The sequence below is a fragment of the Phocoena sinus genome, chromosome 15, assembly GCF_008692025.1.
Source record: "Phocoena sinus isolate mPhoSin1 chromosome 15, mPhoSin1.pri, whole genome shotgun sequence".
NCBI classification, from domain to species: Eukaryota; Metazoa; Chordata; class Mammalia; order Artiodactyla; family Phocoenidae; genus Phocoena; species Phocoena sinus.
In genome coordinates this window covers 81,912,191-81,924,533 of record NC_045777.1, presented here as the reverse complement: position 1 = coordinate 81,924,533, position 12,343 = coordinate 81,912,191, and the positions used below count along the sequence as shown (strand labels likewise).

The 12,343-nt window shown below is 41.1% G+C and overlaps 1 protein-coding gene across 1 annotated transcript in view; it reads left to right on the top strand.

Moving 5' to 3' along the window:
• LOC116739882 (cytochrome P450 3A29-like) overlaps positions 1 to 12,343 on the top strand; it is a 74,513-nt gene that overhangs the window by 54,042 nt on the left and 8,128 nt on the right. The window contains exons 12-14 of the mRNA XM_032604746.1: positions 3,021 to 3,087; positions 5,892 to 6,052; positions 8,494 to 8,720. Of these exons, the coding sequence (XP_032460637.1) occupies positions 3,021 to 3,087; positions 5,892 to 6,052; positions 8,494 to 8,720 (455 nt within the window). The remainder of the gene's footprint in view (positions 1 to 3,020; positions 3,088 to 5,891; positions 6,053 to 8,493; positions 8,721 to 12,343) is intronic.

The following is a 12,343-nucleotide window of genomic DNA, read 5'->3' as shown; positions in this document are numbered from 1 at the left end:
AAGTGCAGAGTCCCATACAGGATAAACCCAAGGAGAAACACACCGAGACACATAGTAATCAAGTTGACAAAAATTAAAGACAAAGAAAAATTATTGAAAGCAACAAGGGAAAAATGACAAATAACATACAAGGGAACTGCATAAGGTTAACAGCTGATTTCTCAGCAAAAACTCTATAAGCCAGAAGGGAGTGGCATGATATATTTAAAGTGATGAAAGGGAAGAACCTACAACCAAGATTACTCTACCCAGCAAAGATCTCATTCAGATTCAATGGAGAAATCAAAAGCTTTACAGACAAGCAAAAGCTAAGAAAATTCAGCACCACCAAACCAGCTCTACAACAAATGCTACAGGAACTTCTCTAAGTGGGAAACACAAGAGAAGAAAAGGGCCTACAAAAACAAACCCATAACAATTAAGAAAATGGTCATAGGAACATACATATTGATAATTTACCTTAAACGTGAATGGATTAAATGCTCCAACCAAAAGACACAGGCTCAGTGAATGGATACAAAAACAAGACCCATATACATGCTGTCTACAAGAGACCCACTTCAGACCTAGGGACACATACAAACTGAAAGTGAGGGGATGGAAAAAGATATTCCATGCAAATGGAAATCAAAAGAAAGCTGGAGTAGCAATACTCATATCAGATAAAATGGACTTTAAAATAAAGAATGTTACAAGAGACAAGGAAAGACACTACATAATGATCAAGGGATCAATCCAGGAAGAAGATATAACAATTATAAATATATATGCACCCAACATAGGAGCACCTCCATACATAAGGCAACTGCTAACAGTTATAAAAGAGGAAATAGACAGTAACACAATAATAGTGGGGGACTTTAACACCTCACTTATGCCAATGGACAGATCATCCAAACAGAAAATTAATAAGGAAACACAAGATTTAAATGACACAATAGACCAGATAGATTTAATTGATATTTGTAGGACATTCCATCCAAAACCAGCAGATTACACTTTCTTCTCAAGTGCACATGGAACATTCTCCAGGATAGATTACATCTTGGGCCAGAAATCAAGCCTCAGTAAATTTAAGAAAATTGAAATCATATCAAGCATCTTTTCTGACCACAATGCTATGAGATTAGAAATCAATTATAGGGAAAATAACATAAAAAACATAAACACATGGAGGCGAAACAATACACTACTTAATAACCAAGAGATCACTGAAGAAATCAAAGAGGAAATCAAAAAATACATAGAGACAAATGACTACGAAAACACGACAATCCAAAACCTATGGGATGCAGCAAAAGCAGTTCTAAGAGGGAAGTTTATAGCTATACAAGCCTACCTCAAGAAACAAGAAATGTCTCAAATAAACAACCTAACCTTACACCTAAAGCAATTAGAGAAAGAAGAACAAAAAAACCCCCAAAGTTAGCAGAAGGAAAGAAATCATAAAGATCAGATCAGAAATAAATGAAAAAGAGATGAAGGAAACAATAGCAAAGACCAATAAAACTAAAAGCTGGTTCTTTGAGAAGATAAACAAAATTGATAAACCATTAGCTAGACTCATCAAGAAAAAAAGGGAGGAGACTCGGGCTTCCCTGGTGGCGCAGTGGTTGAGAGTCTGCCTGCCGATGCAGGGGACATGGGTTCCTGCCCCGGTGCAGGAAGATCCCACATGCCGCAGAGCGGCTAGGCCCGTGAGCCATGCCTGCTGAGCCTGCGCGTCTGGAGCCTGTGCTCCACAACGGGAGAGGCCGCAACGGTGAGAGGCCCGTGTACCACAAAAAAAAAAAAAAAAAAAAAAAAGGGAGAAGACTCAAATCAATAGAATTAGAAATGCAAAAGGAGAAGTAACAACTGACACTGCAGAAAAACAAAGGATCATGAGAGATTACTACAAGCAACTGTATGCCAATAAAATGGACAACCTGAAAGAAATGGACAAATTCTTAGAAAAGCACAACTTTCCGGGACTGAACCAGGAAGAAATAGAAAATATAAACATACCAATCACAAGCACTGAAATTGAGACTGTGCTTAAAAATCTTCCAACATGGGCTTCCCTGGTGGCGCAGTGGTTGAGAGTCCGCCTGCCGATGCAGGGGACACGGGTTCGTGCCCCAGTCCGGGAAGATCCCACATGCCGTGGAGCGGCTGGGCCCGTGAGCCATGGCCGCTGAGCCTGCGCGTCCGGAGCCTGTGCTCCGCAACGGGAGAGGCCACAACGGTGAGGGGCCCTCGCACCGCAAAAAAAAAAAATCTTCCAACAAACAAAAGCCCAGGACCAGATGGCTTCACAGGTGTGGTGTGATGAATTGGGAGATTTTTTTTTTTTTTTTTTTTTTTTTTTTTTTTTTTTTATGCGTTACGCGGGCCTCTCACTGTTGTGGCCTCTCCCGTTGCGGAGGACAGGCTCCGGACGCGCAGGCTCAGCGGCCATGGCTCACGGGCCCAGCCGCTCCGCGGCATGTGGGATCTTCCCAGACCGGGGCACGAACCCGTGTCCCCTGCATCGGCAGGCGGACTCTCAACCACTGCGCCACCAGGGAAGCCCGAATTGGGAGATTTTGATTGACATATATACACTAATATCTATAAAATGGATAACTGATAACTAAAAAGAACCTGCTGTATAAATAAATAAATAAATAAAAAATTAAAGTTGGAGGGAAAACAGGGACTGATGTCATGGATCTTTTCCTAAGCAAACAGGTATGACAGGAGAGAGAGCAGATAACTCTTTAGTTAAGAAGCTGTTTCAAAAGCCAGAGAAACCAAAGATCAGAGAGAGTGAGGACCAAAAAGCAGATGGACATGATGGCTGGGTTTCTCTCAGGGAAACATCATGCTCTCTAAGATTTGTAGGTGGATGTTTTGGTCACTGAGGACTTAGTATTTGTCAGCCTTCTGCTCTTTAAGGGGTCATATTCTCAGGAAAGAGGTGTGAAATATACACTCCTGATTTATTTCTGTCTTCACAAGTAACTTTCCGCCATTGACATTTCTCTTTCTGCTTCTAGCACCGAGTGGATCTTCTTCAGCTGATGATTAACTCTCAGAATTCCAAAGAAATTGACACCCATAAAGGTAACCAAGGAGAGCTTCAGAGGGGCCACTGTCGGTGGGGCGCAGAGCTAGGGGCTGGTTCTGAAAATGTGCAGGAAGTTTTCCAGGCAGCTGGGGATTTCTGCCAAGTTGAAGGAAGACACATGGTCAGATAGAAATGGTAGCCAGAGGTACTTTCTAGAAGTACGCAGGCACAACCTTGTTCAGAGCTCGAAGGGCAAGTATAACAAGGATGTCATGCCCATCAGTCAGTCATGGTCTGTGGATCACCTACAGCCGAACCTCTGGGGAGCTTGTTTCCAATGTCAATTCTCAGGCTCCTCTGGACCCAATGAGTCAGAACCTCTGCCTGGAAATTTGCATCAAGGCTTCATCCCATCAGGAGGAACATTGCCCCAGTGTTGATGACCTTAACTTGGAACACGTGGTTAAAGTTGTGTTCACTAGCTTAGTCTACTGTAAAGTTCAATTTTTTCCTTTGTCATTAACAAGCAGCTGGTGGGAGAAACCTTTGAGACTGGAAATATAGTGTTCTTCTTCAAATTGTCACCCACTAGTCTTACCACCCATGGATGGTTTTTGACTGAAACCATTGTTACTATGGTGGTTGCAATATGATGACTTTCTAATTCCATCGTTCTTCTGTATTTATGAATTGATGTTCTTTTGTAGGGAGAGCTTTCCATTCTCCCCCAATCATTTATTTGTTTATTTATATCAGCATGATCTCATGTATAACTAAGTTACTCTCTTACATCACTCTTCATTTTGATTTTCAGGTTCTTTCAGTTTTGTCCACTGGAGCTTTTTCAAGTGCGATCTTGTATTCTCTTTTCTTTTCTTCTTTCTTCTTTTTAAATCTTTTTTTTTTTAACGGACTATTGTTTAGAGCAGCTAGGTTCACAGCGAAATTGAGTGGAAAGTACAGAGATTTCCAGTATATACATCCTACCCCAACTACACACAGCTTCCCCACTATCAAAAGATGATACCAGAGTTGTGCACTTGTTACAATCAATGAACGTACATTAATACATTATTATCACCCAATGTCTATAGTTGACCTTAGGGTTCATTCTTGGTTTTGTACATTCCATGGGTTTTTGACAAAGGTATAATGAGCTATATCCACCATTACAGCACACAAAGTATCCAGTATTCTTTAATCTATCATTTTTTGGGAACTTCCTCACTTTCTGATGTAAGACAGTCCAGGTTTCTCTTTTATTTCCCCTGAGTAGCCCTGGAATCAGCCATTTTTTTCCCAAGGAACTCTGGTTCCCTTTAGTGAGAAATGGTATTTAGAAATCAAAATCTGGGATCTTAGGAATGCTCATTGCTACTAGGGTTTCTTTGCTTCTAGATCCTCTCAATGGACAAAGTTAAGAACATCAAATATATTTCTATAAGACTGATGAACATAAGGATTTCTGTATCACCCATAAACAGTGATATAAACAGCCTTGTTCTTTCAAACAAGAAGGCCCTGATCTTTAGTTTATTCGATGACATGAATACTCCCATGTGGTTAATTTCAAGCTATGAATGGTTTGACAACCATCTCACAAAATTCTTGAATTTTAAAAAAATTGTTCTTGAGCAGGGACGAGCTGACGCCAGCACACCACTATAAATATATCTAAAACTATGTGTAGATATTTTTCACACTCATTTTGTATTGTGTGTGTGTGTGTGTGTGAATTGCTTGGTTGGGGCAGGTACCACATTGATCTGAGCGCTCTAAGTAACTAAAGGTCCTACTTCAGTCCCATCAAATAGATAAGAGCCTGATCACGCTTGGTCTCTTGGGAGAAAATAAAAAGAGAGACCTATTTATAATTACATGGGCTGTTTAGTGAGGCTAAAGGAGAGCAAGGAGAGGGGGCGTGTACTGAGAAGATGACATTCAGGCCATGATTGAATAAGCATTGCTAATTCCACTCCCTGACCCTATTTTTCTATATTGTGTGCTGACTAATACCCTTCTAGGGACACATTCTTCCTTCTGCTACTTTAATGCCATTGATTAGACTAGGGTCAATCACAACTCTTTTAGCTTTTAGTCAATCCCTGTAGTTTCTGTACATATCTGAGATCCCCCAGAGAAGACTGATGCCCCAGGTCTTCCATTGCCTGATGCCTGTCAAATGTATAATCCATGCTTCTCAGGCCAGGTTTTGCTCGCAAGTCATCACGTATCGTGAAAGTTCTGATTCTGTAGTTCTAGTTTAGGATTGCAGACTCTGAATTTCTCATAAGTTCCCAGATGTTCGTGATGCTCGAGGTCCATCAACACACTTTGAGTAGAAACAACCTGATACTGTTCTCTTAAGTTCCCACAAACATGTTTAGATAAAAGATAACTTCATTTTCCCTATAATATAGCCTTAGTCTTGTAAAATCTGCCAAAGAATCAAGTTTTACTTCAGCTAGAATAATTTAAATTATTCTGGAAGAGAATGTTACCCCATATTAATTACAGCTAAAGCACTTGTAGGATTCTCCAAGGGACATACTAATAGTACTGTGTAAGTTAGACAAAATTGCTGTCTCTTGAAATTACCCAGCTGTGCCGTGAGGGAGGTGGCGTAGTCAGCAGCAGGGGCCGAGGAGAGTATAGGCACTGGGGAAAGCTGGATTCAGACAATTCTTGCCTTTTTCTGGCTCTTTAAGGAAGACATGAGAACACAAAGCACTGCCAGTTTAATTTTCAGTTGCTTTTACATTTTCCTGCCAGGGATGTGGCAGCTTCATTTGGATTTCATCTAAACTGTGATGTTTTATATTGATGTGGTTTATCTAAAATGTCTCTCCTCTCCTTTTAGCTCTGTCTGACACAGAACTTGTGGCCCAAAGTATCATCTTTATTTTTGCTGGCTACGAGACCACTAGCAGTTGTCTTTCCTTCATTTTGTATGAATTGGCCACTCGCCCTGACGTCCAACAAAAGCTGCAGGAGGAGGTTGATGCAACTTTCCCCAATAAGGTGAGTGATGATACCTGGAGAGAGAGGGGGAAGGTGAAGCCTTAGCAAGAATGCCTCCTCATCACTTCTTAGAATATATTTGCAGAAAGCATGAGCCTCAAATCTTTAACCTGTGCTATTTAGGAAGGCTCTAAAGCGTACAAAACAAAGGGGAAAACATAGGTTATGTGTGGTACACACAGGAATATAGGTACTGTGGAAAAAATGCTGGTACTGGCATATCATACATTACAGTATGCCATGTAAAAATCACAGTACCCCAGTGGCATCTAACAGTAAGCATTTATTGCTCCAGTGTCTGCATAGTTATCTGTTGATATGGCTGGACTTCCTTGGTTCTGGGTGTTGGCTGATGTAGGCTGGCCTTGGCTATGCAGTTAGGGTGACTCAGCTCCACACGTGCTCCACATGTGTCTCATACCCCACATGTCTGCTTCTCAGGGCAATGGCAGATGGCACGAGCAGGAAGCCCAATCACGTGGGTGACTTTCAAATTTCTGCAAGCACCACACTTAGCCAACTTTCCACTGGTTCAGAGTGAGTCACCTGGCCAACCTGAGTCGGAATGGGAGGCACCACTGGGTTAGATGACAAAGGGCATGGACCCAGGAAGGACTGGAGAACTGGGACCATTAATTCAGTCTACCGCCCTGGGTACACTGCAGACTAGGAGGAGCCTTGTAACAACAAAGGGCTTAAAGTAGGAAACAGAGGACGTGAGTTTGAGTCCTGGCTGTGGTTTTAGACAAGTTTTATCACCGTTCAGAATCCTGAGTCCTTCAAATACAAGATAAGGATAGACTGTAGTGCCTACCTAAGTTAGAGATGATCTGTCTTCTCTGGTAAATCTCATATTGGGATTCTTTTGATGCAATAAGGTGAAAAGGTCACTAAGAGACAGGCTAGCTAAAGCATTGTGTCCTCCCCTTTTTATAATAATACTTATAATAACGACACTATTGGCTAACATTTGCTTCTTACGATATATGTCTATCTAAGTACTTTCTAGTTATAAATGAATCTAACCTTCATAAGATTCTGTATAAGTCAGGAGAAGCTAGGTTATGGTTCAGTAACAGGTTAGCCCTCAAATCTCAGTGGCTTTACAGAGCAGAGGTTTACTTCTAACCCATATCTACATGACCAACATGGATTGTTAGTGGAGGATGGGAGAGGGCAGCTCTGCTCCACAGCGTTACTCGGGGATACAGGCCAAGAGGCTCCACCTTCCTGTAGCTACCTTATCTGGAACATGAGGACTTCCTGTTTTCTGGGGAATAAGGGACTCGAGCGTTGCTCACTGGCTTTTCAAATGATTTGTCCCCGAACTGACATAATCGCCTCGGTTCACAGCCCATTGGCAAAGCTGGTTTCCTGTAACTTCAAGTGGGCTGGGAAATACAGGGACTACGTGGATACTGGGTGAGCAGTGAGTGTGTCTGCCACACAAGCCTATGAAGTGTCAACTCTAATTATCTCCATGTAACGTTTCAGAAACCTGAGCGACAGAGAGATGAAATACTTTCACATACTAGTCGTGTACCTAGTGGTGAAAACGCCAACCTATGTGCCAGGGTGTCTGTCTCCTGAGCCAACTCTTACCCTCTACAATGTTGCCCCTTAAATATAACCCCACGTGACAGCCACGTGTCACCCCCACTGGTCTCAGATCTCTGCCGAAAGTGGAATTCTTTGTGGTGTGAGGAGAGCTGGCCTCTGGGGCTGGAGTGGCTTGTTTAGACCTTCAGACCTTACAGTCACCCCTGAAGGGACAATAGGAGACTGTTCCAGCAACAGAGGCTGTGGCTGAGGGTAGGGTTCTCATCCCCTTGTAACATTCCCTGGATCTGAAATTGTGTTCCTTGTAGCACCCAATCTTGCTCTTTGTTTTTGTATTTGGTTTAGAAAGGAACTCGTTTCTCCCCAAATTATTTATAGAGTTTTCATATAATATAGTGATTCCAAACTTTATATGTATAATGAAAAGAATTAGCAGTCACGAGTTTTCAACTAAAAACCTTTATGTTGAACAGGGGATTTGCTCTTTTATACATTTCTTTCCTTGGTACAGATGTGTGGCCTCACTTTCAAAAGGAAACAGTGACTTTGGCCTATTTCACTTAAGACTAAGGGTCATAGTCTATTGGTCACGTTTGTTCTCATGAGAAAGAAAATACACTAGATGATAACGTGCGGGATTTCAGGCCCTGTTTAGGGCATTGTCCTAACATCGCCCACAGTCATAACTACTCTACACACCGCTGTGGGCCATTGAGCAGGTCAAAGCACATGATAGATATTAAAATGTCTATAAATGCTAAGGTCCTCTACCAATTTAAATTATTCCCCGGAGCTCCTAACATTTCAGTAGGACTACACAGATGGAGTTGAAGGTTGATCCGAAATCTTAAATTTATCAAAATCTCTTTTTCTCTTCCCAGGCGCCTCCCACCTATGAGGCTCTGGTACAGATGGAGTATCTTGACATGGTGTTGAATGAATCTCTCAGAATATTCCCAATTGCTGGTAGAATTGAGAGGGTCTGTAAGAAGGATGTGGAAGTCAATGGAGTGTTCATTCCCAAAGGGACAACAGTGGTGGTGCCACTCTTCGTTCTTCACAATGACCCAGAGCTCTGGCCAGAGCCTGAGGAGTTCCGTCCTGAAAGGTACAAGACCCTGAGGAAAGGACACCCACCCTGATCCTTTTTGGTGCTTGCATATTTTGACACCTCTTATTATAGTTGACAAGTGGGTGATCATGCAATAATTTATTTGTATATCATTTTATTGTTGGAAGATTTTTCTGTTTAAGGGTGTTCACTATGTGAGTCAAAATTATACAAAGTATAGACTAGAAAAAGAAAATTATAGCTGTCTACATTCCTAATACCTTAAGATAGGCCTCATTTATAATGTCATATATGTCCTTATGGACATTTTTCTATGCATATACAGATTTTAAAAACAGGATGGTATTATACTTTATTTGGTTTTGAACTTCTTTATTTAACAGTAAAGTATAAACAACATTCTATGTGTATATGTTTGTATGCATATGCCATAACTTACCAAACCACTGTCTTTTTATTCCCTTTAAGCCTTTCTCTCTGTTCTCTCTTAGCTCTCTGAATTCACCCCATGTTCCCACATTCCATATTTTTAAACATTGGCTACATTTCCTCTAGCATTATTGTGAGAGTGTAGGCTGGGACCTAGAGGTCTCATCCCTGATGGTTCAAGCAGCCTCACTGAGGACGGAGGTGCACACAGATGCCCTGGTTCTGTCTGTGGCTGCACACCTGGGTCAGGTCCCTTCTACCTCAGTATTTGATGACTTTCCAAAGTGAAGTCATCTGTTCTCTACATGTCTGAGATTTCCTCCTTGGATGGGTCTTGAGCATCCTCTTCTGGGAATTCAGAGCCAAGATCTGGTTTGGGCACAGATTGGACCCTGGAAAGAGTTAATGCTCTCCCATTTAGTGTATGGTAAGCAAAATTTGGAATGAACTTTTTAGGCCAGTAGCTGAGATCTAGACCTTTATTACACCCTATCAGCTCCCTGATGGCCAAGAGTTGTTTTGTTTGCCATGGAGTCCCGAGTGCTAGCACAATGGTGACACATAGCACTTATTGACAGAAGAGTCAGAGTGGACCAAGTCCTCTGTTTTCTGGGCCAGGGAACCTCTGCAGTTCCTCCAAGCTCAGTAGCTCCCTGTCCTGCCGCTTCACGAACCTGGAACCAGAGACCACTCACTGTACTTCCCTTTGATTCATTCAGTCATCAAGCAGAGAATAAATGCTTACCTGTGGGTGAGGGACTGGGCCAGCCAGTGAGAAATCCAAAGGTTAGGAAAAAAGCCCATTATGGAGAATTTAAAAAATACTCACGAGTATGTGTGATTTGACACGTACACAGGAATATTCTATAGGCACAAGCCTATTAAATACTTCATTTAAAAAAAATTTTAACATCTTTATTGGAGTATAATTGCTTTACAATCGTATGTTAGTTTCTGTTTTATAACAAAATGAATCAGCTCTACGCATACACATATCCCCATATCTCCTCCCTCTTGCATCTCCCTCCCATCCTCCCTATCCCATCCCTCTAGGTGGTCACAAAGCACCGAGCTGATCTCCCTGTGCTTTGTGGCTGCTTCCCACTAGCTATTTTACATTTGGTAGTTTTTATATGTCCATGCCACTCTCCCACTTCGTCCCAGCTTACCCTTCCCTCTCCCCGTGTCCTCAAGTCCATTCTCTACGTCTGCGTCTTTATTCCTGTCCTGCCCCTAGGTTCTTCATAACCATTTTTGTTTTTTTTAGATTCCATATATATGTGTTAGCATACGGTATTTGTTTTTCTCTTTCTGACTTACTTCACTCTGTATGACAGACTCTAGGTCCATCCACCTCACTACAAATGACTCAATGTTGTTTCTTTTTATGGCTGAGTAATATTCCATTGTATATATGTGCCACATCTTCTTTATCCATTCATCTATTGATGCACGCTTAGGTTGCTTCCATGTCCTGGATATTGTAAATAGAGCTGCAATGAACAATGTGGTACATGACTCTTTTTGAATTATGGTTTTCTCTGGGTATATGCCCAGTAGTGGGATTGCTGCGTCATATGGTAGTTCTATTTTTAGTTTTTTAAGGAACCTCCATACCGTTCTCCATAGTGGCTGTATCAATTCACATTCCCACCAGCAGTGCAAGAGGGTTCCCTTTTCTCCACACCCTCTCCAGCATTTATTGTTTCTAGATTTTTTGATGATGGCCATTCTGACTGGTGTGAGGTGATACCTCATTGTAATTTTGATTTGCATTTCTCTAATGATTAGTGATGTTGAGCATTCTTTCATGTGTCTGTTGGTAATCTGTATATCTTCTTTGGAGAAATGTCTGTTTAGGTCTTCTGCCCATTTTTGGATTGGGTTGTTTGTTTTTTTAATGTTGAGCTGCATGAGCTGCTTGTAAATTTTGGAGATTAATCCTTTGTCAGTTGCTTCATTTGCAAATATTTTCTCCCATTCTGAGGGTTGTCTTTTTGTCTTGTTTATGGCTTCCTTTGATGTGCAAAAGCTTTTAAGTTTCATTAGGTCCCATTTGTTTATTTTTGTTTTTATTTCCATTTCTCTAGGAGGTGGGTCAAAAAGGATCTTGCTGTGATTGATGTCATCGAGCATTCTGCCTATGTTTTCCTCTAAGAGTTTGATCGTGTCTGGCCTTACATTTAGGTCTTTAATCCATTTTGAGTTTATTTTTGTGTATAGTGTTAGGGAGTGTTCTAATTTCATTCTTTTACATGTAGCTGTCCAGTTTTCCCAGCACCACCTATTGAAGAGGCTGTCTTTTCTCCCTTGTATATCCTTGCCTCCTTTGTCATAGATTAGTTGACCATAGGTGCGTGGGTTTATCTCTGGGCTTTCTACCCTGTTCCATTGATCTATGTTTCTGTTTTTGTGCCAGTACCATACCGACTTGATTACTGTAGCTTTTGTAGTATAGTCTGAAGTCAGGGAGCCTGATTCCTCCAGCTCCGTTTTTCGTTCTCAAGATTGCTTTGGCTATTTGGGGTCTTTTGTATTTCCATACAAATTGTGAAAATTTTTGTTCTAGTTCTGTGGAGAATGCCATTGGTAGTTTGATAGGGATTGCATTGAATCTGTAGATTGCTTTGTGTAGTATAGTCATTTTCACAATGTTGATTCTACTAATCCAAGAACATGGTATACCTCTCCATCTGTTTGTATCATCTTTAATTTCTTTCATCAGTGTCTTATAGTTTTCTGCATACAGGTCTTTTGTCTCCTTAGGTAGGTTTATTCCTAGGTATTTTATTCTTTTTGTTGCAGTGGTAAACAGGAGTGTTTCCTTAATTTCTCTTTTAGATTTTTCATCATTAGTGTATAGGAATGCAAGAGATTTCTGTTCATTAATTTTGTATCCTGCTACTTTACCAAATTCATTGACTGGCTATAGTAGTTTTCTGATAAAGTCTTTAGGATTGTCTATGTATAGTATCATGTCATCTGCAAATGGTGACAGCTTTACTTCTTCTTTTCTGATTTGGACTCTTTTTATTTCTTTTTCTTCTCTGATTGCTGTGGCTAAAACTTTGAAAACTATGTTGAATAATAGTGGTGAGAGTGGCAACCTTGTCTTGTTCCTGATCTTAGTGGAAATGGTTTCAGTTTTTCACCATTGAGAATGATGTTGGCTGTGGGTTTGTCATGTATGGCCTTGATTATGTTGAGGTAAGTTCCCTCTATGCCTACCT